This window comes from Aedes albopictus, chromosome 2 (genome assembly GCF_035046485.1).
Source record: "Aedes albopictus strain Foshan chromosome 2, AalbF5, whole genome shotgun sequence".
NCBI lineage: Eukaryota > Metazoa > Arthropoda > Insecta > Diptera > Culicidae > Aedes > Aedes albopictus.
In genome coordinates, this window is record NC_085137.1 from 418,754,400 (window position 1) to 418,781,132 (window position 26,733).

The window sequence follows — 26,733 nt, forward strand, 5'->3', positions numbered from 1 at the left end:
CCACACTGCTATATATAAATACCATAGAAAATAGCCCGTTTTGTTTTACTCCAGACAAGGCTTCATAAATAGCTGGAAAAGCTTGTGAAACGTCAAACGCAATAATGTTTACATTGAACAAGCTGTGTGGTTGCGCCAACAGATTCTTCTTCACAGCTTCTAGCTGAAAGAGTGTTCTTTAAACGGCAACGAAGCGCTGCTGCATTGTGTTTTGGCAACATTACACGGAAAAAACAGATTACCTAAAAAATACGTTAAAAGAACGCAAAAATAAGTATACCGCTTGAACTTTTTACCCAGCAGTGGGTTGCTTTCTCGCTCTCCCGCTCGCATTGTTGTCAAAAACAAAGCGAGAAGCAGCTACCTAGCCGAAAATGTCCGTGCGAGAAGCCAAATTTGGGTTCTTTGTCGTTTACCCAAAAGTGGGTTTATTTCAACCCACTAGGGTACTTCGAAAGTTAACGCTAGGTAGAACTAACTTTGCGATGGGTTGCAATTTTCTGCCGGCATCAAACGGAAACTACCCACTCAGAGCTTTAACGCGGTATAGCCAAATTTGGGTTCTCGCACGGAAGAGCCGATATGAGTGAAAAGAACCTATATTTGGGTTGATTTCTGGTTCCGTGTACAAAACGTACTGTATAAAAGCAGCTGTTGTAGTGGCTGGGACTCTTACTCGATTTGCACATCTTCCGGCATTGAATGAAAGTGCAATAAAAGCAACCCAAAAAAATCAACAGCACAGAAATGGATAGCTGTAAAGAATTTGTGTAGTAGCTATATATCCCGCTTAAAGTTTGTTTTGACATAAATGTTTACATCCGACAAGCCGTGTTGCTAAATCAACAGTTTCTTTATTACAGCTTCTAGCCGTAATGAAATCGCATAACGGCCTTTAAAGCGCTGCTGGTTTAGGGATTTGTCAATATAACGAATTGTACTGTATAGTAGCAGCTGTTTTTTTAAGTGGGGACTCCTATTCGATGTGTTCAAGTTTTCACATCTTCCGGGAAATCTCCCGGAGTTGGAATAGAGTGGAGTAAAGGCAGCCCCAGTGACAAGCAATGGATTTCTGAAAACCGAGTTTGGTAGCTGTATGGTGCTTGTTTTGCAGTCGTGTATTAGCTTATGATTTATATTTGACTAGCTTTTCTTTTATTCAGCGTTGACTGCTTTTACTCGATGGTTACACAACAGAAAGCAAATGACTGAAGCTTATAGCGCTGGAAATGTTAGTTGGGTATTGCGTTTGACGTTTCACAGCAAGATGAAGTTGGGTAAGGTTTCTTGTGGCACAATTATGAAGCCTTGTCTGGAGTAAAACAAAACGGGCTATTTTCTATGTTATTTATATATAGCAGTGTGGCAGCAAGGACATCATCGGGACCAGTGGATACGGAGATCGGGAGTTCGATTTCAACTAGCGGCAAGTACTTTAATTATTCAATTTTAAAAGTGATAATTCCAGTTCCACATGTATTGCGTCACGGTATCCATAACCTAATTATATTTAATCGTTTAATTTGGGGATGCCGTAAAACTATTATTTAACAACTGCGAAAAGGCTGAAAAAGCGTCTTCTCAAGATGTTATTCAGTTAGTGGTATTAAGGACGCTTTGTTGACGTTTACATTCACAATAAATGTTAGTTGGGGTATTTACTCCTGCACGATTTTTTTTCGAAGATTCTTACTCAAATGTTTTCAAGCAATTCTATGGGAGTTTCTCTAGCGTTTTTGGGTGTCTTTGCTAGAAATGTTGCTTGAAATTTCTCCAATAAGCACTTTCAAGCATACAGGAAATCCTCCAAAGAATACTTCAAAAATTAAAAAAAAAGTTCTCACAAAAAATCCTCAGAGAAATTCTACTGGAATTCCATCAATGAACCTTCAAAGATGTCTAAGGGTTTTAAATGATTTCATCAAACATTTTCTCAAAAAATTCTTGGATATCTTCCACATTTTATCTAAGAATTACTCCAAAAACTTCTTAATCAATTCCTTCAAGATTTCCTTCAAAAATAGCTATAGCGATTCCATGAAGAGTTGCTTGGAGATGTCCGAAAAAGGTTCCTTTGGGACTACCCCACATGTTGCCTTCAGCAATTTCCCGGAGGAAGCCTTTAGTAATTCGTTCAAGGTTTTTTTTTTTTCTAGAAATTTCTTCATGCGTTCTTTTTGCAATGCCTCGTTGCAATGTTACGATGTTTCAAAACTCTTTTCAAGGATTTCTTAGGTATTTGTTGAAGAATTTCTTTAGCTATAACTGCAGGGATTTCTTCAAAAACTCCTCGAATAATTGCTGTAGGAAATCGTCCAAAGATTTCTTATGCGATTTTTCCAATTACTCTTTCACAATTCGTTCGAGAAGAATTGTTATCAGATATTTTGATAAGTGTTGATTGTTTTTCTCCAAGTGTTCATTTGATGTACGTTCTCCAAGGATGTATTCAAAGTAAGTTACATGGATTTCTTCTGAGATTTCTCAAAGTGTTCCTTAAGATAATCCGTCAACGATAGACACATTCATTGCCAAAGAATTCCTTTACAAATTTCCTCAGGGAGTGCTACAGAAATTCTCCCAAGGTCTCCTACAGGAATTATTCCATGAAAATCTGTAGGAATTCTTGTAAAGATTGTTTTCTGATTTGTACCGAAGAGTTTTAGAGGAATTTTGAGAAATAATCCAAGTATTTGTTTCAAAATAAATTCTTCTAACAATTCCTTTGCTTCCAAATTTCTTCAAAAATCCTTTACGTTATTCCTATTAGCACTTCTAGCCTAACGTGTAAGAAGTATTTAGCTTTTTGTAAACAAACTTGTTTCGATCGAGCACCGCTATCAAGAAGAACACACAGTACGGTATGTGTTGGTAGTAGATATAGGTGTGTGTGGGTGGACCGAGATGAGACAAAAAAATGTTTGTTTACTAGAAAACTCTTGGGCCCTGTTCACATGTTATACTTGATTTCATAAAGTTTTTTGTGTAGTCATTCTTCAGGAATATCATCAAAGGTATCTTCAAAATCAACCCAATGATTCTTTCCGAAATACATTTTAGAATTCATCTAGAAGATTCTTCAAGGATTCTTTTAGATATTCCTCTTAAATTTCTCACAAGTATTTGTACAAGGATTCCTTCGGGAATTTCTAACAAAAAACTCCACTCGAAAACCTCTCAAAGATTCATTCAGATATGGCTCTAAGCATGATCTCATGAAATCAAAGATATTTTTCCGTAAGAAACTCCTGCAAGATTCCTCCTTAGAGAAATCTCAAAGGGAATCATTGGAGAACTTCGTTAAGGTTAATCTGAAGGAAGCCTTGAAGGACTTCATGACAAATTCCTTGGAACGCTTTATGCAGAAATCCGTAGAGATATTGCTGAAGGAATGGTTGAAGAAATTCCTAACGATATACTTGGAGGACTTACTGAAGGAATCATTGTAAATATTCCTTAATCTATGTTTATAAGAATTTCTGAAGCAATCCCTGGAAAAAGTTCTGAAGGAAATCTAAGAGAATTGTTTTTGTAAAAGTCCTTTAAGTAACTACTAGATAAATCGTAAGAAATATCCTCAAAGATATTCTCGCAGAAATCCTTGAAGAGATACTTGAGAAGAAATCGTTGGAAGTATTTGTAACGAATAAATTGAAACCTTACGAATGCTCATTTTATTTTCCGTATCGGGCCCCACGCTTGGGAACTAGATACGAACAATAAAATGGAACATTACAAATGCATAAAACACAAACATGCAACACACAACATTAATTGTGCCCAGTTATCTAAATAGATAACGTAGTCCAATCCGAGGATGACGGAGGTTTCATTTTTGTTCTTGGTCCATCAGTCAATCCTGTAACCGTATTTCTTCTGGCGGATTGCCTTCTTGTGCGCAGCCATGGTTGCTTACATAGCTTGTGTTTGGTCTAGGAATTTCTAATCCTAAGGGGGCATACTGCGTTTAATAGCGCCAGCTGGTCTGCTATTGCCGATGCGCTCCTGCGTCTGGGGATACCGGAGTACCTGTACAAAATTCTCGGAAGTTACTTTCAGAATCGTGTACTAGTCTACGACACGGAGGTGGGTCGGAAGTGCTTTCACATAACCTCAGGAGTCCCGCAAGGTTCCATCCTGGGTCCGGTGTTATGGAATGTCATGTACGACGAGGTGTTGAGGTTAGAGTATCCAGTGGGAGTGGTGATTGTCGGATTTGCCGACGACATTACGCTCGAAGTCTACGGTGAAACGATCGAGGAGGTAAAGTTGACTACCAACCACTCGATTAAGGTTGTGGAGGCGTGGATGCGGTCCAGGAAACTGGAGCTGGCTCACCACAAGACAGAGGTGACGGTTGTTAACAACCTGAAGTCGGAGCAGCAGACGGAGATCAGTGTAGGAGACTGTACTATCCTGTCAAAGCGCTCCGTCAAACACTTGGGCATGATGATCGACGATAAGCTTACCTTCGGTAGCCACGTCGATTATGCCTGTAAAAGAGCCTCCACAGCTATTGCGGCACTGTCCCGGATGATGTCCAATAGCTCTGCGGTGTACGCAAGTAAGCGCAAGCTTCTGGCTAGTGTTGCTACATCCATACTTAGGTATGGCGGCCCGGCGTGGGGCACCGCGCTAAGTACTAAATGCTACCGACGGAAGCTGGAAAGTACTTACAGGCTTATGTGCCTGAGGGTTGCGAGCGCGTACCGTACCGTGTCACACGACGCTCTCTGCGTCATTACTGGTATGGTGCCTATCAGCATTCTTACCAGTGAGGACATGGAGTGCTTCGAAATGCGCGGCACAAGAGGCATACGCAGGACTGTCAGGATGGCCTCTATGGTCAAATGGCAGCGCGCGTGGGACAGTTCCACCAAAGGAAGGTGGACCTATAGGTTGATACCGAGGGTAGATAGTTGGATTAATAGGCGCCATGGGGAAGTCACATTCCACCTGACACAGGTCCTTACAGGTCATGGTTGCTTCCGACAGTATCTACACCGTTTCGGGCATGCGGATTCTCCCGAATGCCCAGTGTGCAATGGTTTAAAGGAAACGGCGGAACACGTTTTGTTCGTGTGCCCGCGTTTTCGCACAATGCGTGACCGCATGCTTGCCACATGCGGGGAGGACGCAACTCCGGACAACTTGGTCCAGAGGATGTGTAGGGATGAGTTTGGCTGGAACGCCGTTTCAACGGCTATTACCCACATCGTCTGGGAGCTACAGAGGAGGTGGCGCGTGGACTCGGAGAATGGCTAGTCCAGATGCAGTACAAGAGGTGGTCCAGGGGTTCGGAGTCGGCTTCGTAGGTCATACCGGTGCCCTGCGGTCGAGATCGACCCTTACAACGATTAAGTGGCCGCGGAGAGGAAGTCCCGGTAGCGGTGCTGTCGTGGCGTCGGTCTACTGGGTTGGATCCGAGCCCGCGGTTGGAAAGGGGTCCCCGGCAAGGGTCGGGGTAGGTGAGATCCTGCTGTCTGCAACCTACGGGTGCATCTGATAGGGCCTGAAGGGTAGTGTTCCGTCTCCCGACGGAAGCGAGAACCACTGCAAGCAAGCAAACATGAAAACCCTACACCCAATCAGCGTGCGCCACGCGTCCGCTACCCAGTTCGACACAGCGAACGTATGTCGCTTCGTTTTCCTCACCGACCTCCAACCAACAGCAGCCGCAACGGTTGCATCAGACAAGTTTCAACCGCACTACCGATCGGTCACAGCCGCAGCAGTGAAAGTTAAAATTACAAAACTAATGTAGAAAAGAAGAAAGAATAAATGTATAGTGTCTAAGCGTAGCCGTCGGTTTCCGTTTTCCTAAAACCAAGAAAAGTTGGCCCTTGCCAAATCCCCTTCCGCGAGAGTGATCCTCCCGTCGCGAAGTGTTCCGCCGTGTTTGCCCCCGCAAATTGACCATACAGTCCACTGCTTTTTCGACCCACACCGCTGGGCTCGAACAGGTAGTGATACCCTTCCTTACGGGCAGGTCAGATCGGGTTGCACGTGGGCATCAGTTCTTGATGTCCGCTCAGCAGTAGGGCGCGGGCGGGGTTGACCCTGCCCGCCTTCCGAGGACAAAGGGAGTGGCGAGGACCACTCGGGAAACTGGCTAAGCGTCAGCATGCTACCGTGATGGACTCTCCAAAGCGAGTCATCGATGTTCGTTGCTGCAGGCTACGCAGCTAACCTTGTGGGTGCGATGTGCACTAGCCCCTCTCTGAAGCAATACCTTCTTGGTGGTTCCGGAGAGACGTAGGGTTTGGCGACCATAGGAATGGTTTAGTGGGTACGAGAAGAGAGTAGTCCTGGATTTTACTTTTGTTGTAGAAGACGGCCTGTCAGACCTACACTACCCTAACCTTCTGTTAGGGTGTCTGTTGAGCAGATTATCCCCCTATGGTTTAGAAGGAAAAAAAAGGGGGCATACTGATTTGGGCAACAACACAAGACCGTCTACAATTTGATGTCCGTGTTAGGGGACGGCTTCCGTGTTTTGTCCTGGATCGCTCTTGAAATGTTTGAGGCGCTACAAGTGCACATAAAATTTAGGGACAGTTTCACAAGCCAGAGTATAGCATACGATACATAAATACGACTTAATGCAAACGTAACACACTCCATGCAACAATCGAAGAATTTTCCATGAATTGAATTCTCCCATTCATGGAAAATTCTTGAAACTATATTACATACGCCACAACTACTTTACAAACGTATCAAATTTCCTAAAGATTTAGTCAGTGCTGAAAATGTCATTTCGACATATCTAAATTCAACTACCTTCAACTTCCATTTTAAGTTAATTACCATTTTAGAAGTTGAACCTAAGAATATGGTATATGAAAAACTTGTGCGGTTAGACCAGTGCTACGAGAAAGTCACGGAAAACCGTACTTTTTCGTAATTTAAGATAAATGTCATGAACTAATCATCAAAATAATCGAAAAATGTCAATTGATAATCATGATTATGTATTTGTTGACGTCAATGCGGCTTGATTCGACATTTTGGACGAAAACTGATTACTTCTTTGATTAGCTAGACAACGTGACTTCTGTGTGACAAGGTAGATTCGACATATACTTGCTCTACTAGAATGCAAAATCTAGTCATAATCACCTAATCATAAGCACCTATGAAAGATAATTTAGACAATTATCAAGAGTTTGATGTTTAATAATCAAAAATGTGTCAAAATTGACAATGTTACTTGCAATACTTTGCAGAATTTTGGCAACGTAAAAGTATCCTGCCAAAACTAAAAATGTATTTTTTATGTGATTAATCAATGAGAATTCTGAAACTATTTTCCCATGCTAATTTTTGATAGGGCTTTTAAAATTTGTGGAAGCATCGAAGAAGTATTCAAGGAAAATCCGGAGTGTTTCGATAATAGACTTTAGAATGTATCAATGCTTTTCAGTAAATTCATAAACTAAATAAAAATTTAAAAAAAATCAAATTTTTTTTGGAATCTTCTTTGTTGCATTCTGAAAAAAAAACTATAAAAATATTCTTGAAGAATTTTTGAACCAAGTATTATCATAGCCACACAAAACGAATTTCAGTTTTTTTTCTGAATGCAATTTACTAGGTGTAGTAGAGTAGACTCAGCTAAGACAATTTATCAGTATGCGGCATTTTCGTAGAATGGGGCTTTTAGGCATCTTAGAATTCATGTTTCTATGTCGTTTGATTTCAGACTAACTGAAAATTCAATATAAATATTTGGCTACTTCGGTGGCCTTGTGATTGTAACATTTCAAAAAATAAACTGTTCTAGTCTTACTCACGATAAATCAAATACTGACATCATATAATTTGTTCCATTTCAGGCTGCTGTAAGCTCCGCTTCTTCAACTACGTCGGAAGTATCAGGCAGCGAAAACTTTTTCAGCATTACTGAAGATGGTAAGTGGTCGTGAAGGTATAATGTACCATCCCTCTCAAGCATCTCATTTATCTCAACTAGACACACCTCAAAATTCACCGTTACGTAAATCTCAAACGCTGAGCAGCACCAGCACACCGGTAGCACCGAGCCAAGTCACCAACAATACGCTTGGCAACAATAGTAGCAACAGCACCTCGGTGGGATCTACCACAGCCAATGCCAGCAGTGGTAACGCCAGTTTCAGCAGTGGATCTTTCTTCGCTAACCTGACCGGTGGGAATATGGCCAACAGTAGCAGCAGTAGCATCGCTCACAACAATGGCGTCTCACCGACCGTCAACAGATCCCGCCGGTTGTCCAACTCCTCCATGGCAAGCGATGTTTCCTTCCGGTTACCGGCCTATGATTCACCTGCTGTAAGTTACATGTCATAAAACGATGTTAGATTAGCTGATTTTTCCAACTTCTCACTTTTTCAGGTCTACCACCTCGAAACGGACATCGATGTTTCAGCGAGCGAAACCGAATCGGTTTCCGGCGCTGCTGCTACCAACGGTCAGCTGGATCTCGTAAGCAAAGAGAAACTCTTCCAAGCCTACAAGAAAGCTCTGGATCGGTACCAAAAGTATCGAGAACGATACACCGAACTGGCTCGTCGCTATCGGGACCTGGAGAAGGATAACAGCAAGGCGCGATCGGTGCTGGTAGAAACCCAGGACAAGGCGCTGCGAAGGATTAGTGAACTTCGAGAGCAATGCTCACTGGAACAGCAAGCCAAGGCTCACCTCGACTCGGCACTGCGGATGGAAATCGACGAGCTCCAGTGTGTGGTGAAGACGCTGAAAACCAAACTGGAAGCCGTTGGTGATGGGGCGGACGAAACAGCCAAATCTGAAAAGGATTTGATTTCGTTAACGGCGGACGAAGGTGGATTGGAAGAGAAATTGAAGGCCTTAGAAGCCAGGCTGAGCGAAGAGATAAAGTTGAAGGAAGCGTTAAGCCAGGAAGTCGCCATGCTGAAGATGCGAGAGGAAGAGCATGCTTTGTCGGTAGCAGAAAACAAAATGGCAATTCATTCAGAATTGGAGAGTAAAGAAAATGAAGTGCGAAAGCTTAAGGAACAACTGCAAAGCATCGAAAAAAATATGAAGCAAGTGCTGGTAGATAAAGATGTGCTGGGAAAAGAAGTTGCCGATTTGAAGAACAAATTGGCGGCCGCTGAGAAAAGAGTGAAGGATCTTGATAGTACGGTGGCTACTTGCAATGAACAGAAGAATAAATTGGAGTCCAAATTTGTAGAATTTGAGAGGAAAATTCTTGAGCTGGAAAAGGAAAAGCATCGAATGAAAACGATCACCATCAATTTGGAGCAGGAGAAGAGCGACCTTTCTAAGAATATCGAAGAATCTACTGAAAAATTAGAAAAGGTGCTCAGCGAGAAGGAAGCTTTATCAGCCAAAGTTCGGGAACTGGAGGAAATATTCAAGAGTTTAAGCAGCACTGAAGAAGTTGAAAACCTCAAAGCTCAGATTGAAGAACTTTCTGTTTGTAAGGACGAGATGCAGAAGAAAATTGATTCGACATTAGGACAACTGGAGAAAGCACATTCGGAGCAGAATGAACGCGAAAAGAATAATACTGAAGTACAGCTTAACTTGCAACAGCTTCAACAAACTATCTCTGATAAAGAGATCTCTATTCAAGAACTCCAATGCCAAATACAAAAACTAGAAACTGCTCATACCGAAGAGGAGTCCAAACTACTATCAACTCAAAAGGAACTAGAAGCAAGGAACAAAAAGCTAATCGAACAAGAAGATGAGATTATTAGACTGAAGAAAACGATTTCTCTCGATAGTGAGCGCCTAATTGAGGTCACAAAGGCTCTAGATGCTGCTAAGGAAGTACACGAGAAAGATCGGGCGAGCAATGAAGCCAGTCTGAAGGAAGTTTTTGACCAGAATAATCATCTCACTTCTGAGTTGAAGCAGTTCAAGGAGAAGCTAGAGAAAGTCAACTCAAAGTTCAAGAAAATAACGGAAGAGAAGGGCAGCCTCAAGTCGCAAAACGAACAGTTGCAATCGGACATCAAGAACTGCAAGCAGGAGATGAACAGCTTGCTCCAACAAAAAGCATCCCTTGCGGAAGAAATTCGGAATATGAAAATTATCAACGAAAACTCCGAGTCCGAGGCTTTGGAGACTTTGCAGGAGTCTATGAGATCTAGCTTAGCTCAAGCCGAAGAGCGTCTCCTGGAAACTACACGCGATTTGAATCAAGTGATAGAGCTAAAATCGGAAGAAAACAGAAAGCTAAGTGAGGAACGCGATGAAGTGGTGGAGAAGCTGGATGCAGTTCAAAAGGAAAAGGAAGATTTGGCGACAGAAACAACGACTCTCAAAGGCAAAGTAGAAACGCTGCGAAACGAGAAGAAGGACTTGGAAAAGACCCTCGAACGAGAGATTCGAGAAAAGACGGAACTCAAAGCGCAAGTTACCAACATTCTGCAAGAGATCGGTCGATTGGAGGAGCAGCTCAAAGATGTTAAGAACTCACATTCGGCTATTCTGAACGAGAAACAAACATTGGAAGAAAAGATTGAACGATTACAGCGTCAGCACTCCGAAGCCAAGAGCAAAGCAGACAAGGAAAATACACATAAGTGGCAGGCAAAGATCAAGGAAAGCGAAACCAAGTTGCAGCAAGTCGAATGTGAGAACTCTCAACTGGCAGATAAGAATTGCCTACTGGAGGAGAACAATCGAAGAACTTCCGAGGAGATCAAGAAGCTGCAAACTGCTTTGCAAGAGGCCGAAACCGCACTGAAACATGAGAAGAAAAAGTCTAAAGAATCACATGCGAACGTCGAAGACTTGAAGAAGAAGTGCCAGGAACTAGAGGAGAAAGTCAAAACAGCAACTGACCAGTTGAATCAATGTACCGGAGATCATGCCAAGCTGTTCAATGAGAAGGAGCTACTTGACCATCAATATAGGTCACTTCAAGATCAGCTAGAAGCCAAGGAAAAGGAGAAGCTTTGTGTGCTAGATAACAACAATTGTTTGACCGAGGAGTTAGCAACATTAAGGACATCAACTGCGTCATTAGAAGAGGAAAAACAAAAGCTATCGGAAGAATGTGATGTACTAAAGGCGGAAATCGATAAGGTTCGAGCAGAAAACGAATATTTGAAGGGTAAACAAGGCGAGTTGAAGGCCAAATTGGAGCAGGAAAAGCAGACTATCCTGGAACAGAATGAAGCTCTCCACAAAGAAATCGACGCCATGAAGAACAGCAACCAAAATCGATTGTCCGAGCTGGAATCCCTGATCAAAAAAGCGAACGAAGAGAAGCAATCCTTCAGTAAGAATGCCACAGATCTGGAAAAGAAACTAGAATCATACGAGGAGATCAAAATCGAAAACGAATACCTCAACACCCTCATCAAACAACTGGAAGGAGAACTTCACACAGTAAAAGAAGAGAGTTCCAAGCTGCAAGCGACGCTAGGGACGAAGGAATCCGAAATCAGCAGCCTAAAAGCCAAACTAAGTCAAATAGAAACTGGTGTAGAAGAAAAGGATCAAGAGATTAAAAAACTGATCAACGAATTTGTTGGGAAAGAACACGAGCTGAAAGCCAAAATTCTGACAGTGGAGCATGGCAAGGCTGAAGCCGATAAGAAGGTCATCGAGCTGTCGGCCGCTAGTGAAGCTGAAAAGGCGAAACACGACGAACTCACCAGTCGGAGTGCCGAAGAGCGGAAAAATTTAGAAACCAAACTAGAAGAAGCAACGAAGGCCCAAACGGCGCTGCAAAACGAGCTTGAACAAACCAAGACTGAGCTGGAGGAAGTCAAAAATAAGGAGCAGACTGCGCTAAGTGATCTTGAGCAGGAGAACAAAACTATGCGGGAGCGGCAAAGCGAAGTCGTCGAGGAAATCAGTCGACTGAAGAAGGAGCTGCAGAGTGCGAATGAGTTAAAGCTCGAAAACGAAAACTTTGCACGAGACTTGGATGAGCTGAAAAGTGAGTTGAATGTCGCCATGGCGGAGAAATTGGAACTGGTAGAGCAACACTCCAAGTTGAAGGATAAGTTTGATGGTTTTAGTGCGGAGACGGAGCAGAACGTACAACGGTTTCATGCGGAGATAGAGCAGTTACGTCAGAATCCCAGCGGAACAGTGGACGATCATCAACAGCTAGAGGAACGGGGCAAAGCACTGGAAGAGATGCGCAGCAGGAAGGAAGAGCTGGAGAACAAACTGAAAAAGATTATGCACGAAGTGCAGGACGTGTCCAACAGGAACTTGTTCCTGGAGCAAAAGTGTGAAAACTATCTGATTCTGGAACAGTCGAACGAGCGGTTGAAGCTGCAGGTTGAGAAGCTGTCGCGACAGTTGGATGAGACGTTGGTAAGTGGCTATCGATGTACAATAATATGCAGTTCTATATAGCTTAGATTGTCAGCATAAAAGAGCAGCAGCGTTTGCAAACTTCTACATAATGGTACAGCCCAAGTGGCTTTGTCCGAGAACCTTACTTTCGTAAGGAGAATTTTTAATTTAGGTAACTACTTAGGTGAACTCGGCGCTTATTAGTTTCATTTAATAAAAAAATGTAATGGCTAACTCGTGTGGCATGCCTCGAGCAGGTGTACAACACAATCGTTGCTACACTCCTTTCTGAACTATAACTAGCACATTATTGTTCGATTTATTTACCGCATGACGAACCATCCCTACGGATGCTTCCAAACAAGTAATCGCATACTGCATTTCAAAAGCACTTCTGTTTATATTTGACAGTGATCATCTGGGGCACCTCAGACATTAATTTGAGAGGCGCCGCTTTTGATGGAATACTTAAGTAGTAGAGATCTTGGATTACTTAACATGCGCAACCGCCCAACATTCATGGTACCTGCTAGAGAGGAAGTGTTAGACATAACGCTTTGCTCTAGTAGAATTAGTCACTAGCTGACTAATGGATTATTGAAGCCGACTTTTCCGCTACTCACCGCATCTAAACAAAAACGCCACCGTATATGGACGGTAACACAGTGACAGCAGTCGAGTTACGTCAAACACACACGGCTACGGTGGCGCTATCTGTTCATATCATACCGGCCGTTTTAGTTATTTTAGTGATCTATTGGCATGTGGAAGAATCTTTAGTTGATCATTGCTAAGGTACACCGGGGCAAGTTGAAACGGGTGGGGCAAGATGAAACACGAAGTTTTGAAATAGTTTTCAATACAATTTGGAAATTTTTCTGTCGCCGAAACATTTTTTGAATCAAAAACTATGTTGATGATTAACCTGGGCTTGTTAGGGGAATATCTGTAAATAAAAAGAAAATCGCGTTAATTACTGTTCCTTTGAATTCCACTAAGAATTTGCATCCTTTGACAGATACGTATTTCGACCTCAACTGTAAGGTCGTCTTCAGTGTCTTGTACTTGACTCGACTTTTTATTTAAAAACTATGTGTTTTGGCATTCAAGCTGTTTACCATCATTCAATAACATCATGTTAACCCGTTGTTTCATCTTGCCCCACCCGTTTCAACTTGCCCCGGTGTACCATATATCTTTTTTGAACATTTAAATGTTACTACGTAAACTTTGCGTTTTAACTAACCGGTCAACTACAGCTTCCGCTCGATAACTGGACTGAGCTTCCGTAGCCGGAGGCTATTTTTATATTTTGTTTTGTTTGCCAATTTGTAAAATGTGAGGTTCTTCTTCTTCTTCTTCATTATGGCTCGACGTTCGCATTGGAACTAGGCCTGCTCTCTTCAACTTAGTGTTCTTAGAGCACTTCCACAGTTATTGATTGAAGGGCTTTCTTTGCCTGCCATTGCATGAATTTGTACATTGTGTGACAAGTACAATGATACACTATGCCCAGGGAGTCGATAAAATGTTCCCGACTGGAACGGGAATTGAACCCGCCGTCTCCGGATTGGCGATCCAAAGCCTTAACCACTAGGCTAATTGGAGACCCCTGGACTGGAGAAATGTGAGGTTAAATTTCGCTTATTTATGACAGATAACTGCTGTTTAACTCGACTTTGCCCCAGTTATCGAGCGCCCAGTTAAAAAGCAGTCCAGTTAAAGAGCAGTCAGTTATCGAGCGGATGCTGTAACTGGGATTTCTTTACTGATTTGTTTGTAGCCAAACAATCATCTAACCATACATTGACACTCCAAGGGATTTAGATGATGCCGTTGAAACTACAGCATCCGCTCGATAACTGACTGCTGTTTAACTGGACTGCTTTTTAACTGGGCGCTCGATAACTGGGGCAAAGTCGAGTTAAAAAGCAGTTATCTGTCAAAAATAAGCGAAATATAACCTCACATTTTACAAATCGGTAAACAAAACAAAATATAACAATAGCCTCCGGCTCCGGAAGCTCAGTCCAGTTATCGAGCGGCGCTCGCTCACTGGGCTGTCGACAAAGCCCAGTTATCAGGCCCATGACACGGCCTATATCAATGCATTGGAATCATGGTAGACAGGATGTCTTGGGCGCTAACAGGGGGATGACGAAGGGCCGAAATCATCTACCCAGCATTCGATTAAACATGGCGTCCAATGTTTTTGTTTTGATTGCCTAATTCATGGAAAAAATGCGCTGGAAACATCGACACTGCTTGCTGCTACATATAATATCGTGCAAAGTGATAAAGAAAAAGAAACAATCATAAAAAACAACAAGTTCGTTCGAAATGTGTAATTTCCGAAATAAGCACTAGCAACACACGAGCCACACACCCGAAAATCAGGAACAAGTTAGGGTAAACCGACCAGAAAGTGGGTACCAAAACGCGCCGTACCAAAAACGATGATGGGTGAAGCGGCGATGTACCGAGTTTGACAGCTGTGTCACCCCACTGGGCGCTAATAAATAGCGCCCACTGTCAAATGCGAAAACATCAACAATTTTTTGTTTAACGTTTATTTTGGTTTGTTGATCAGTTTTTGGAATCATTTTTTCCACCGCTTATGATCACAAAACACTTCAAACTCGCTTTAATATTAATGCACGGTAAGAGGAGCATGCGATTAGTTAAATAAAGCAACCCAACAAACACGCATTGTGAATGTGATTTCGTGTGTGGCTCACAACATCAAACAAAAGCTGCGCTTGTTGATTACACGCTCGTTTCAATTTGCACGAATATGAGTATAAGGCAGTTAGATGTTGGCTACGATAAATTTCATTGATGCCAGGGGCCTGCCAGTTATCGAGCGGAAGCTGTACAACAGACTTCATCATGAAAGCTTTCCTAGAAGCTTGTCATCTGCGGTCCATGAAGATCACAAGAGGAACCCCTCCGTGGAACTCTGATTTGGTGAAGTTCAGGAAGCAATGTAGCAGGAGTTAGAACAGACGATGTTCGGCTTTCATGGCGGTTCGCAAGCCTTCCAGAAAGCTCTTCGGTTTGTTTAATGATCCGGCTGGAAAAACCTTTATACAAATGTTTCCAGTTTCAGTGAAGTCAGCCGGTTGAACAAAATTCTTGCGGAATCAAAGGAACGAACTTCGTTTGCCAAATGGCGATTGCACTTCATCTGATGAGGAGGTTCTGGAATAGTATCATAGCTTTAAAATCAATTGAGTAGGCACTTTCGCTGCTTTCAAATCCTGTTTTCAAGTTTCAGTTTTCTAAGTTTGACGTCTTTTCTTCTGGAATGCTTAGATCGCATTGTCGACTACCCCCTCCGTGATGTTAATCTGGCTATGCTGTTTGTGGATGCCCCAATGGGGAATCTTGTCACCACTTTTGTGGAATCTCGTACTAAATACGCCATACAAATAAAACATCTATTGTTCTTTTCATGGAAGTGAACCATGAAGTGAACCGTAATGGCGTTCGACTTTTGCGTCTTTTTGATTCTGAAATCGATGTGACTTTTTAGGTAAAGTACATTGGAGTTATTCTTCACTCGAAGCTTTCCTAGACACCTCAAATTGAGTTCAAAATCAAGAAAGCTTATATGGCGCCTATGGATACTGGGCTTACTAGAGGAAGCTCCTGTGAACCGATGATCAACACACACTTCATTGTTTCCACTTTTGGTGGTTTGGGACAAAGAGGTCCTTGATTTGATTTAGCTATATTATAGAGACTTTCAGTCTTTGGTTGGTTCGTCTCTTTTTAAAGACGTACTTGCTCCAAGTGGTCTTACAATTGCTTGTAATTTTTCCATACAGGACATCTTCCACAAAATTGCCTTCCCGGGAATAGTGGACATCTGATTATCTGGAGAGAAATATCTCAAACAGTAAGTAACGTATGTTATACGGTATCGTATGTGGCTCAGGCTACATCAGCCTTACTCACTTGGTAGTCGAACTCAAATCGACAAGCTGAATTCAGCAAAAGCCGTTCGCCTTGTACATGGGTATCTGGCCATTCTTCCATCGCTAGAAATTAAATGGCTGATGAGTTAGCTCGTACTGGAGCATCACATGCATGATCACATGACTTCATTGCCCCTGCGCCAGTTATTCCGGTATGGAATGGAAGTGTTGGGTAAAGCTTTAGATTGACACCTGGGCTACCGCTCAGCACGAACAATAGTGGAATAGTTTGGGGTCATGTCGTCAAACAAAATTGTATTGTATTGAACCATCTGTAGAGTTGGCAAAGTAACTAACAAATCTGTCTAAGCAGCATTGGAGCATGCTGGTTAAAGCTTTGACTGTCCACTGCCGACCCAACTATCACATGGCTATCACATCTCCCCTACCTGCCCATCTCCCCAGCCCATCCTTTATACCATTTCCTCTTTCTCAGATAGAAGATGAATAGACTCGTGTTCATGGCGATGGCACAATTTCCCAAATGGAAAAACGTGCCTCTACAGCTGACCTACTGATACCTGATAAATACCTGCCTGACGTTAGTCCCAAATACATATTTTCGACAAGCGAACTTATTGTGTTGTTACTTATTTACCTAAAAAAGTAAAAATGAAATGGCAAATTTGTGTGTCATACCTCGACCATGTGTGCTTGCCAACAACATTGCTACACTCGCCTTTGAACTAATTTTCAGCTTTCACTATCCATGTACAGGGGATGGGCAAAATGTTTGGGATAGGCAACTTTTTTCTCTCACAAAAAAATTCAACATGCTGTAACTTTTCATAGAGTGCATCAAAAAATCTCAAATTTTGACTGTTTGTCAACCTATTGTATGTGCGTCATTGTTACAAATTTGGGCTCGATTGATTAACTTTTCGCGAAGTTAGAACCGTTCGCGTAAAACACTATTTTATAGACAACTATTTTTTTAATTGTCATATCTCGGAAAGCAGTGAACCGAATTGAATGAATTTTTTAACGTTTATCATCAATACATTGATACTTAATACGACGTGTATAAAATGTAATATTTTCTCACGGCGAATTAAGTTATACCGGGTTGAAATTTTTTCCCATATAGAGGAAAATACGTAAAATTTACAATACCACACAAAAATTATTTAATGTGTTCTTCCTGCAATCTAAATAGGCTCTAATATATCTGATTAGAGATAATTTGAGAACAGTAGTGGAAAATCTTTGGATATCAACACTAAAATTTATTGACATTGATGTAAAAAAAATACATTTTTTCGAGAAAAATCCAAAAAGTGTCAATCTATGATAACTTTTTTCAACGTTTAAAAAGTATCTATGTTTTAATAGTTTGTGAAGCATTTGTATATTGCTAGTGTACGTTCAAAATTTCATTCAATTCGGTTTACTGGTTTCCGAGATATGACAGCTCAAAAATGAGTTGTCTAAAAAAAGGTGTTTTATCCGAACGGTTCTAACTTTGCGAAATATTAATCAATCGAGCCTGAATTTGTACCAATGATGCACATACAATAGGATGACAAACAGTCAAAATTTGAGATTTTTTGATGCGCTCTATAAAAAGTTATAGCATGTTGAACTTTTTTGTGAGAGAAAAAAAGTTGCCTATCCCAAACATTTTGGCCATCCCCTGTATGTATTGGGAAAGACAACGGACAATAATATTGTGTCTATTATCCTGGTATGTATTCTCTTAGGGATGTTTTCAAACAAGTATTCTTATATTACACGCACAGTTGTTTCGCTGTTGGCAGTGATGCAATTTATACCATGTGCTCAGACTATATTTTGGGACGTTACAGTACGATAAAATACATAATTACCAATGGAAACATAACTCTTCCATGCTGGAATTTTCGGCATGTAAAATGCGGTGCAAAAAAGCCTGTGCTTCACACAATTTCAAGTGCATGTGCATTCATTTGGAGGTATTTGTTAAAAACAGAAAAGACACTTATGAAATTTCCAACTCATATTTCTCAGAATCCATATAAAACACTACTAGTGGTACACTAAATGGTACCGAAGACTACTTTATCAAGAAGACATGCAACTCTGTTATTTTCCCATACTAACGGCACCGCCGCCTGGTGAGCTAAGGTGATACCTTTGTGTAAAAGTGTAAGAGTGTATTGGTGCGAGTATGAAAATTTACACACACTATTATGAATAGTACCACCTTCATCCGAAGTGGCGCTGCTAGCAGTGACTCCCGATTTTCAGCAGTGCTGCAAGTCTTCTTGATAATGTGGTCTTCGGTGGTACACAAACCTGATAAGACACTCTCTCGAATCTGATTACTTTTGTTGTTTCTTCGGCAAAGTTAACCGATAACAATTACTATCAATTTTGTTAGAACAGTTCTTAAAGCCTTCCTACAATGTATCCACTTTACAGGTTTCAATGCATCATAATGAGGGAATTGCGGCCAACACCGAATTCGAGTACTTACGGAATATTCTGTTCCAGGTATGTTCCATCCACCCCTCCACGTTGCAATGAAAAACCCGATATAAATTTATGTTTTCTCCCATAGTATCTCAGCGGTAACGTGACCGGTAACAATTCCACCTTGGTAAAGGTGATAGCAGCCGTTCTGAAATTCACACCTCAGCAGACCCAGGTCGTACTGGAGAAGGAGGCACATCGTCGGTCATTGGTAAGCAACTGCATTCAAATTGGTCATCATCTGAGACATAATGCATCATTTTTTCTTCTCTTTCCAGATGGGACAGATCAACAATCTTCTATAGCAGGAAAAAGTCACCGCTGTTCAGCAGCAGCTACTGCATCCTTCCCGTCCCAAGCACCACCGGTACTACTAACTAACTAGTGCGGTGGGCACAGGGCACGCACAGAAGGTTTGTCTGTAAATATAATCTCTTATGTGTTAATCTTCGCCGTTCCCCGGATATCCTCGCTCTCCCCCATTCTTGAAAGCGTGTTCATCTGAAATTCAGATGAACCGTCCCGATGCTAATCAGTTGTTGTGTGATCACAACTGATCGAAATTGGTATGAATTTGAAAACACCAGAGAGCTGTAGGTACAGATGGAACGTCTGCGAACAGAAAACTGGAAACAAAAGATTAGTAATGTGTTCAATTCTAGCAGAAGATACGATGCAAAAATCTTTCAGAAGAAAAAGGTTTACCTGCTGTCCAATTTTTTGGGCGCGGCTACCGCAATCGAATGAGTGAAGTTATAGATCGATAATATTATAAAATTGTAGCAAAATAGCGAAATGCCCACCAATGGGTGCAAATACCGCAAGCATGGTGCTCATATGCAAGCCTGCTTGTTAAAGTTACGGTTATTAGCTAAAGGGAAAGAACCACAAAACTACGATGTCAGCAAAATTTTATAGAAACGATGTGCAGCAAGCTTGAAGCAAAAGGTACGACAGGCCAATTTAAACAACCACTTCTCGTCTACTAACTCATAGAACAAACTACCTACCTAAGGAGCACATATTATTATTCATCTTAGTAGACTAGGGAAAAAACAAAGTAACTCAAACCACACGCCGCCGCCGCAGGGGTTTCACAGTGCTTGCGCAGTAGACTGCGATTTATTTTTGGTCATTCTGTAAAACATAAAAGGGATTCTTCTAGACTCCAAACACTGTACAATTGCTTTGAAGGTATTATGCTTTCAACTTTTTTCCAAATCTTTATACCTAATTATGTGCATGTGGTTTAAATTCACCAAAATACAAATCTAGGTTTTAGGCAATTTCAAAAATCAAGACCTACTATTTGTTGCAATGCCAACCTGATTAAGAGTACTGCTGCTGCAATCCCTTTAAACTTATGCGTTTCGTGACTGTATTTATGATAGGTTATTTGATCCAAAATGGTGGGGCAGTTTATTTGTTGTGCATTTTTTCGCTAATCCTCCCGACCCTATGTGGCACCGACCTGTGACTGGATCGATTTATAAAGTGTATGTATATGTTTATATTTTACTGTTATCTAATGCTTTTAAGATGTATAGTTTTTAACGTAACTACTGCGATGCAATATATAAATGTTTAGGTTTAATATAAAAAAACACATGAGGAGGGACTAAGAATATTTTTCTAATCGGTTTTTAGTTGTGATTAATATCCTCGAAGATTCGTACTGGGCTCTTTGTAGCTTTCGCTAGCTCGGAAACTGTTGGTTGTTCTTAACCTCACACACATGGTATGATAATGTGTATACGTACTAGAATTTACTTACGACGGTTTGACTGCACGTGTAAGGCTCGATAAATTGGTTCCCCGCAACAACTTAGCTAGAGGAGATGAATGTCGAAGCCGGTACAGATGAATTCACGAGTGCACCAGCACCTTTATCTGTAAGTAAGGCATACAAAACCGGTTGATGCCGGAAATCAACGTGATATTTTGTGACGAAGTTTCCGGACCACAGTGCAATATTCGTTTCTATCGAAGTCGAGAAACGTCCATTTTGACACGAAGCTACGTGAATTCATGTGTACCGTTGGATGCATATTGATAGTTAGGTTTAGGTAAATGATTCAATGGATAAATTATTCTTGGGATTGGTACGGTTTGTTTATATCAATTGATGGAAAATCTTGTATTTAAAGAAGAGCACTTCACACTCGAGGAAAAAAACTAGAAAAATGAGCTATTTTGCCCTCTGGCCAATGAACAATGGCAGCTATTAAAGAATACAGATGATAATATTATTATTCTTCTTCTTCTTCTTCTTGGCATAAAGTCCCCTCTCGCTTCCTAGATAAGTGTTCTTTGAGAACTTCCACAGTTATTAAATGAGAGCTTCCTCTGCCAATGACCATTGTGCATGTGTATATCGTTTACCAGGCACGAAGATACTCTATCTCTATGCCCAAAGAAAGTCATAGAAAATTTCCTTTACGAAAAGTTCCTGGACCGACTGGGAATCGAACCCGTCGCCCTCAGCATGGTCATGCTGAATACCCACGCCTTTACAGCTGTGGCTATAGGAGTCCTTGTCCAAGTCAACGATGATCTTGCTCAAAGTTGCTGCATCCATTACGTGAGGGTTTAACAGTGCCTACTGTTTCAGAATCCCATAGTAGCTATTCTTCAAGAATTCTGGAGTGGCTGCTCTGAGAGAAAATCCGAGTAGCTTTACAGAAGTACTAAAGAAGATCTCAGAGTTTCCAAAAGGTGATCAAGTAACAATTTAAAGTCTACTTACCATAGATACTGCAGCGATGCAGTATTCCAGAGACCAATGTATTTCGGAAAATACCCGTACAAATGCCAGACCCTCCTATTGAAAAGGTTCGAAGGATTTTTGCCAAGCTCTTACACATGTTTATTGTCGTTCGGATGTATTAACGACTTCAATTGAAGTTTCTTTAAACCTTTCTTTTTATTTATCTACAATCATAACTTTTTAACCTACAAAATGAAATATGCGTTGTACATTTTTTGTCTCTTGTGGGCGTTGTGCTAAAACTGTCATTTTATCCCGAGCACGAGAGATGCAGTCAAACGTTGTGGTGAAACATAGTTAAAAATCGCTAGGTGCGCCGCCCGTATTTATATTTTCCAAACCGCGCGCGATCATTAAAAAAAAAGTCTACATCTCCCTTGTTTTGTTTTCACTTTGTTCGAATTTTAGTATCCTAATATACACTTATACAATTGATAGGTTTTAAGTATCGTTTAAGTTTCAAGAGACAAATGCAGCAGAGAAACACTTTCAATTTCAAATTGAACAAACATGTGTATCCAATTTTAAACCGACAGACAGACATTAAAAAGTATAAAAATTCTAAAAACTATCATTGAAAAGAATTACATGCCACTTATCAGTATTGTTGCTAGTTTCTTTTTCATCCTCCATCGGAAAGAAAGCCCGTACGAGTTTCTCCCCTTTTGGCTGGCGTCACTACGATACAATAAAACTCTTACTCCGTACAAACGTGCAATATCACAAGATGACATTTAACACAGACAATTGATTAAAATGCACAGAAAGGCACAACTGGTTGATCTATCATCGCCTCCGGTGATGCTGTGGTTTACCTGTACGGATTAAATGTACGTTAATTCGCGGTTTTCTGGCATTCTACCAACAACATTATGCAAACATTTCTGAGCAACACATTTTAGTTTTATCCATGACCTTCATAAAACTTGAAATGTTTTAGAGATTCAGACACAGAAAATGTAAGACATCTTGTTGAAACTATGTGTTTCCCTTTAAAAATTTCATGCACTTGTTATACGAAGTTGTTGGGACATACCGCAAACCGCAAACTTACGTACAATCGCTACGTTCGGCCGTTTCACTTTTGCGCCAGAAAGTTCAGAAACGATTTGGTGTGCGGGTGCAGCTTCTGTGGCGATTCGTCGTCCAGCGTGAGATCGTCCCAGGCGAGATTTTCCACGTTGTCCTCGTGGTTGCTCCGCGGGCTCGGCATCGATAGTTTCATGTTGACCGTGCTGCCCGGCGAGTTGGAGCCCTGGCCAGGGCTTACGGCACTTTTCGGGGACGGTTTGCAGTTTTGCTTCAGGACCGACGGATTTTCCGGTGTTTTGGCCGGTTTCGGACTGGGCACGTGATTCTTGGGAGAGCTCTGGTCCGGCGTGACGGGTTTAAGTCTTTCGCTAAGGTTTTTCCTTTGCGGAGGGGTTTTCGGCACCGACGCTGGCTTTGCCCGTTGGTCTTTCTTGGGTGAGGTCTGGTTCCATGCGGTAGGTTTCCGCGTGGTATTTGTGGAAGGCTTCTTCGGTGATGCGATGGGTGACTTATTCGGAGGAGGTTTGACAGTATCTGCCTTCACTTCCTTCTTTCTAGGTTTTGCAGAATTTCCGCTCTTAGTAGTATGCTTTTTTGCATTGTCAGTCTTTTCTGGAGTTTTCTTCGGTGCAGTTTTTGAACTGCTATCATTCGACTTTGTCTGCGGTGCGGGTTGACTTGGGACAGAACTCTCCGTCTTTTTATCGACCTTATTCTCTGAATCCGGTCCCTTTGTCGAAGTGTCCTCATCTGGCTCAAATAAATGTTTCCCGTAAAGCTTCTCCAAGAGAGTCGAGCTCAAATTAAAGTTCGTGTAGAACAAATCCAAAGCCATCAAGAGATAGGCCTTCGTCCTGGGCAGCATATTGGACACATTGATCAGACACTTTCGTATCGAGTAGTTGAGATCATCTACTTCTTGTCGGTGCTCCACTTTTGCCTCTCCCCCATTCAGCGTCATCTGCGACAGTATCAACTTGGCAAAGTCCGGATCTATCGTGTAGCCGCTAGTTTCCTCGCATTTTTTGATTTCCTTCTCCAGTTCCGTCGTCAACAAAAGCAATAAGCTCTGACCCAGAATCAATATCCGCTTTCCATTGACGAACCGTTTCCGATTGTAATACTCCCCAAGCAACGTAACCGAATTGTAGAATCTCCTAACCCCTTCTCGCTTCAGTTCCTCTATGGTGCGAAAGTTCTCCTGCAGGATCGTGAGCATGGCATTACGCAGTTTGGTTTCCTTTATGACCAGGTCGTCCAGTTGGCGGGAGGCAAACACGGTCGCCATGTTGATGGCAAACTTGGAATCGTCCAATGCCAGCCGATTGAGGTAGATGAAGAATTCGCTGTGGACGGAGAAGAAATGACAGTATTAAGCTCTATGTCTTATTTAATTGGGCAAGTCTTAAACGAATTAAAATGAAGATATTAAATGAAGAATTTGAGGATAAAAGCAACATTTTAAATGGGGTAAAAATGACGCTGAGGAACCTACAGGATTAACTTCGATTGAAAATCTATTTCTAATTTTTTAAATAGTAAAACGGCGTTAAAAATTTGCTAAATGACTATAACTTTGTTACCGTTAGCTCAGACTAACACGACGGGTTTATCTAAAGAAAAAGGATCGTTTAGAAAAAAAAGAAGCCTGATTGAGCATTAGAAACAAAAATGGGTGGCAATATCACTAGTTTACAAAATAAAACGAGAGTCGTGAACTTCTGTCAACGACCAACATTTTTTAAGCATAATTTAGCGCTGATTTCGAAACCGTGCTTCAAAAAATTTAAAGTAGAACAGTTTTTGAATTTTAGCTCAACATCGAGTTTAACAACTTTTTAAAATATGGAATTTAATAAAATTCAAATATCTTGTTCAACCAATTTTAAATCTTTTTCCATAAATTAAAAGCTAAGTATAATACCATTCGATCATCTGAATGCAGGTTTTGCGTCAGATTGATGAAATTCAAGATATTGGCGAGTGTTGGGGACGATCTCCTTAAATTTTAGCAAAATTTCCAAAAATATATGAAGAATTTTTTTTTTTTTTCAATAAGAAAAAAACAATTTTTTCTCAACGTTTATTTGACATTTCATATGTAGGTGAGTTACAGTAAAAAAATCAGCTCAATCGGAGCAACGATTACGGAGAATGAGATGTGTGAAGTGAGCGACTTTGCTTAAAAATAGAACAAAAATCGATTTTAAATCATCCACATTGTATGGAAAGTCGAAAAAAATTTCCGCCCTAATGTAATTTTTTTCCTTCGCGTTTTCGAACTCAGGGCATGATTCTGCACTAAAAACGATCATCAGCTTACCGAGTTCAAAAATGCTGTAAACTAGTGTATTCAATAGTAAATCCCATTTCTGTAAAAGAAAAATTGTGATCGATGGGAGCCCAGGTAGGCAACGAGCAAGTTGGTTGCCTTTATGATCAAGTGGTTTAGTTGACAGGAGGCAAACACTCGCCATGTTGACCCTCCCAAGAAAAATGGTCGTTGTTTTCAGTCTCCAAAGCTCTATTGTTATGCGATGGTTTTTGAGTCGCTATATTACAAAGCAAAAATAACTAGTGATGTACCGAATAGTACTATTCGGCCTTCGGCCGAATATCGAATATTTCAAATTTTATTATTCGGCGAAACGAATATTCGGCCGTATGTTCGGCCGAATAGTTGGTCAGATATTCGGCCGATTTTCTTGTTTAAAATCTCATGAAATTATTATCGATGGCAAGATCGTTTACAAGGAAGTACAATTTGACAGCCATGATCTTCAGAAACGTTTTTACATCACAGAAAAGGTAACTTTTCTCAAATAAAATGCCCCGAAAATCCACTTCACAATTAATTGAATTCTTGATTCAGCGTGTTGTTGCTATGTTTAGTCATTATTCGACCTATTCGGCATATTCGGCCGAATAATACATTTAATATTCGGCTAAACGAATATTCGGCAAAATCTAAAAAAGGCTGATATTCGGCCCGAATATTCGGCCGGCCGAATATTCGGTACATCACTACAAATAACCCTGCTCATTATAGTTGCTACTCTGTGATTGGCCAGAACAATCGAAGTTGCACAACAAAAGAATGGTTGAATCACTAGTTAAAAGTCGAGCACTCGACACTAAGAAATCTTTAAGTTGCAGACGAAATAGGCCTACCTGTCCGAAATAAGCAAAGTAGTGGAATAAAAAGGAATTTGCTCGTCCTTTTCTAGTTTTTCTTTAAAAGTTTCATCATTTTTTAGTTTTTCTTTTTGCAAAAGTTTTTCGATGTTTAAGTAGTGATTCAAGTATAAATGTTTTACTGAAAGTTCCAAAGTGTTAGTGAAGCACAGAATGGTTCAACATTTCTAGCGTAACATTTGAAAAGGGCCTATCTGCAAAATGTAAACAAAGCCGATTTTTCACTATTCCTATCAATATCTACCTAAGCTACCCCATAATACCTTAATCAATGCGAAAATATTGATTTTACCCGTATTTTGAATAAATTTTAAAAGGGCCTATCTGAAATTGAATAATCTTTTAGGGCCTAACTGCATTCAAAAGGGCCTAACTGAAAATTAACTTTCAAATCAGATAGGCCCTTTTGTAAATTTTGTTTTTTTTTCAAATTTCTCAATATTTTTAGTAGTTCTTCAATTTTTATTGAATTATCGATAAGAATAAATCCAAAATATTTCAAATTAGCTAAAATTAAGAAAAAATAAAAGGGCCCAACTGAAAAAAACTACTCAAATCAGATAGGCCCTTTTGTGAATTTGGGTTATTTTTCATATTTTTCAATATTTTTTAGTAGTTCTTCAACTTTTCTTCAATTGTCGATAGGAATAAATCCAAAATAATTTAAATTAGCTAAAATTAAAGAAAAAATAAAAGGGCCTAACTGAAATTGCCGCCTATAAAAGGGCCTAACTGCTAGGGCCTAGATGAATTTCAGATTGCAAAAGGGCCTATCTGCCGTTTTTAATCAAAATCCATTATGTATGGGATTTTCGCTATAGTATCATGCAAATAATGCACAGAATCATAAAGCAGACTTCCATGCGTGTCAATGAATGGAATAAAATATCTAGAAAAGCCTTTCGTTTTTAAATAGGATTAACCATTCTGAAGGGTAATCTTCCCATGCGATTTTCTCAATGTTTACGTTTTGCAGATAGGCCCTTTTCAAATGCTACGCTAGAATTTGATGGT

General features: G+C 40.8%; 2 protein-coding genes across 3 annotated transcripts in view; one reads left to right on the forward strand and one right to left on the reverse strand.

Annotated features, from left to right (window-relative positions):
- LOC109417814 (golgin subfamily A member 4) overlaps positions 1-22,096 on the forward strand; it is a 42,479-nt gene extending 20,383 nt beyond the window's left edge. Inside the window, exons 2-7 of the mRNA XM_062853539.1 lie at positions 7,839-7,914; positions 7,976-8,313; positions 8,377-12,312; positions 18,675-18,746; positions 18,814-18,936; positions 19,004-22,096. Coding sequence (XP_062709523.1) covers positions 7,839-7,914; positions 7,976-8,313; positions 8,377-12,312; positions 18,675-18,746; positions 18,814-18,936; positions 19,004-19,030 — 4,572 coding nt within the window. The 3' untranslated portion in view covers positions 19,031-22,096. The remainder of the gene's footprint in view (positions 1-7,838; positions 7,915-7,975; positions 8,314-8,376; positions 12,313-18,674; positions 18,747-18,813; positions 18,937-19,003) is intronic.
- On the reverse strand, positions 21,630-23,901 carry LOC109417813 (nucleolar protein dao-5). Of its 2 annotated transcripts, none has more exons than XM_062853540.1 (2): positions 22,551-23,901; positions 21,630-22,307 (listed from the first exon to the last, which is right to left on the reverse strand). In XM_062853540.1, the coding sequence occupies exon 1, from the start codon at positions 23,810-23,812 to the stop codon at positions 22,571-22,573; it is 1,242 nt and encodes a 413-aa protein (XP_062709524.1). In that variant the 5' UTR covers positions 23,813-23,901; the 3' UTR covers positions 21,630-22,307; positions 22,551-22,570. The 2 variants fall into 2 exon arrangements, with proteins under 2 accessions (XP_062709524.1, XP_062709525.1); XM_062853541.1 differs by having other exon boundaries at positions 22,547-23,901.
- Between the last annotated feature and the right edge of the window lie 2,832 nt (positions 23,902-26,733).

Bases quoted from the DNA above. Each gene is read 5' to 3' on its own strand.
- LOC109417813 (XM_062853540.1), bottom strand. From the start codon at position 23,812: ATGGCGACCGTGTTTGCCTCCCGCCAACTGGACGACCTGGTCATAAAG.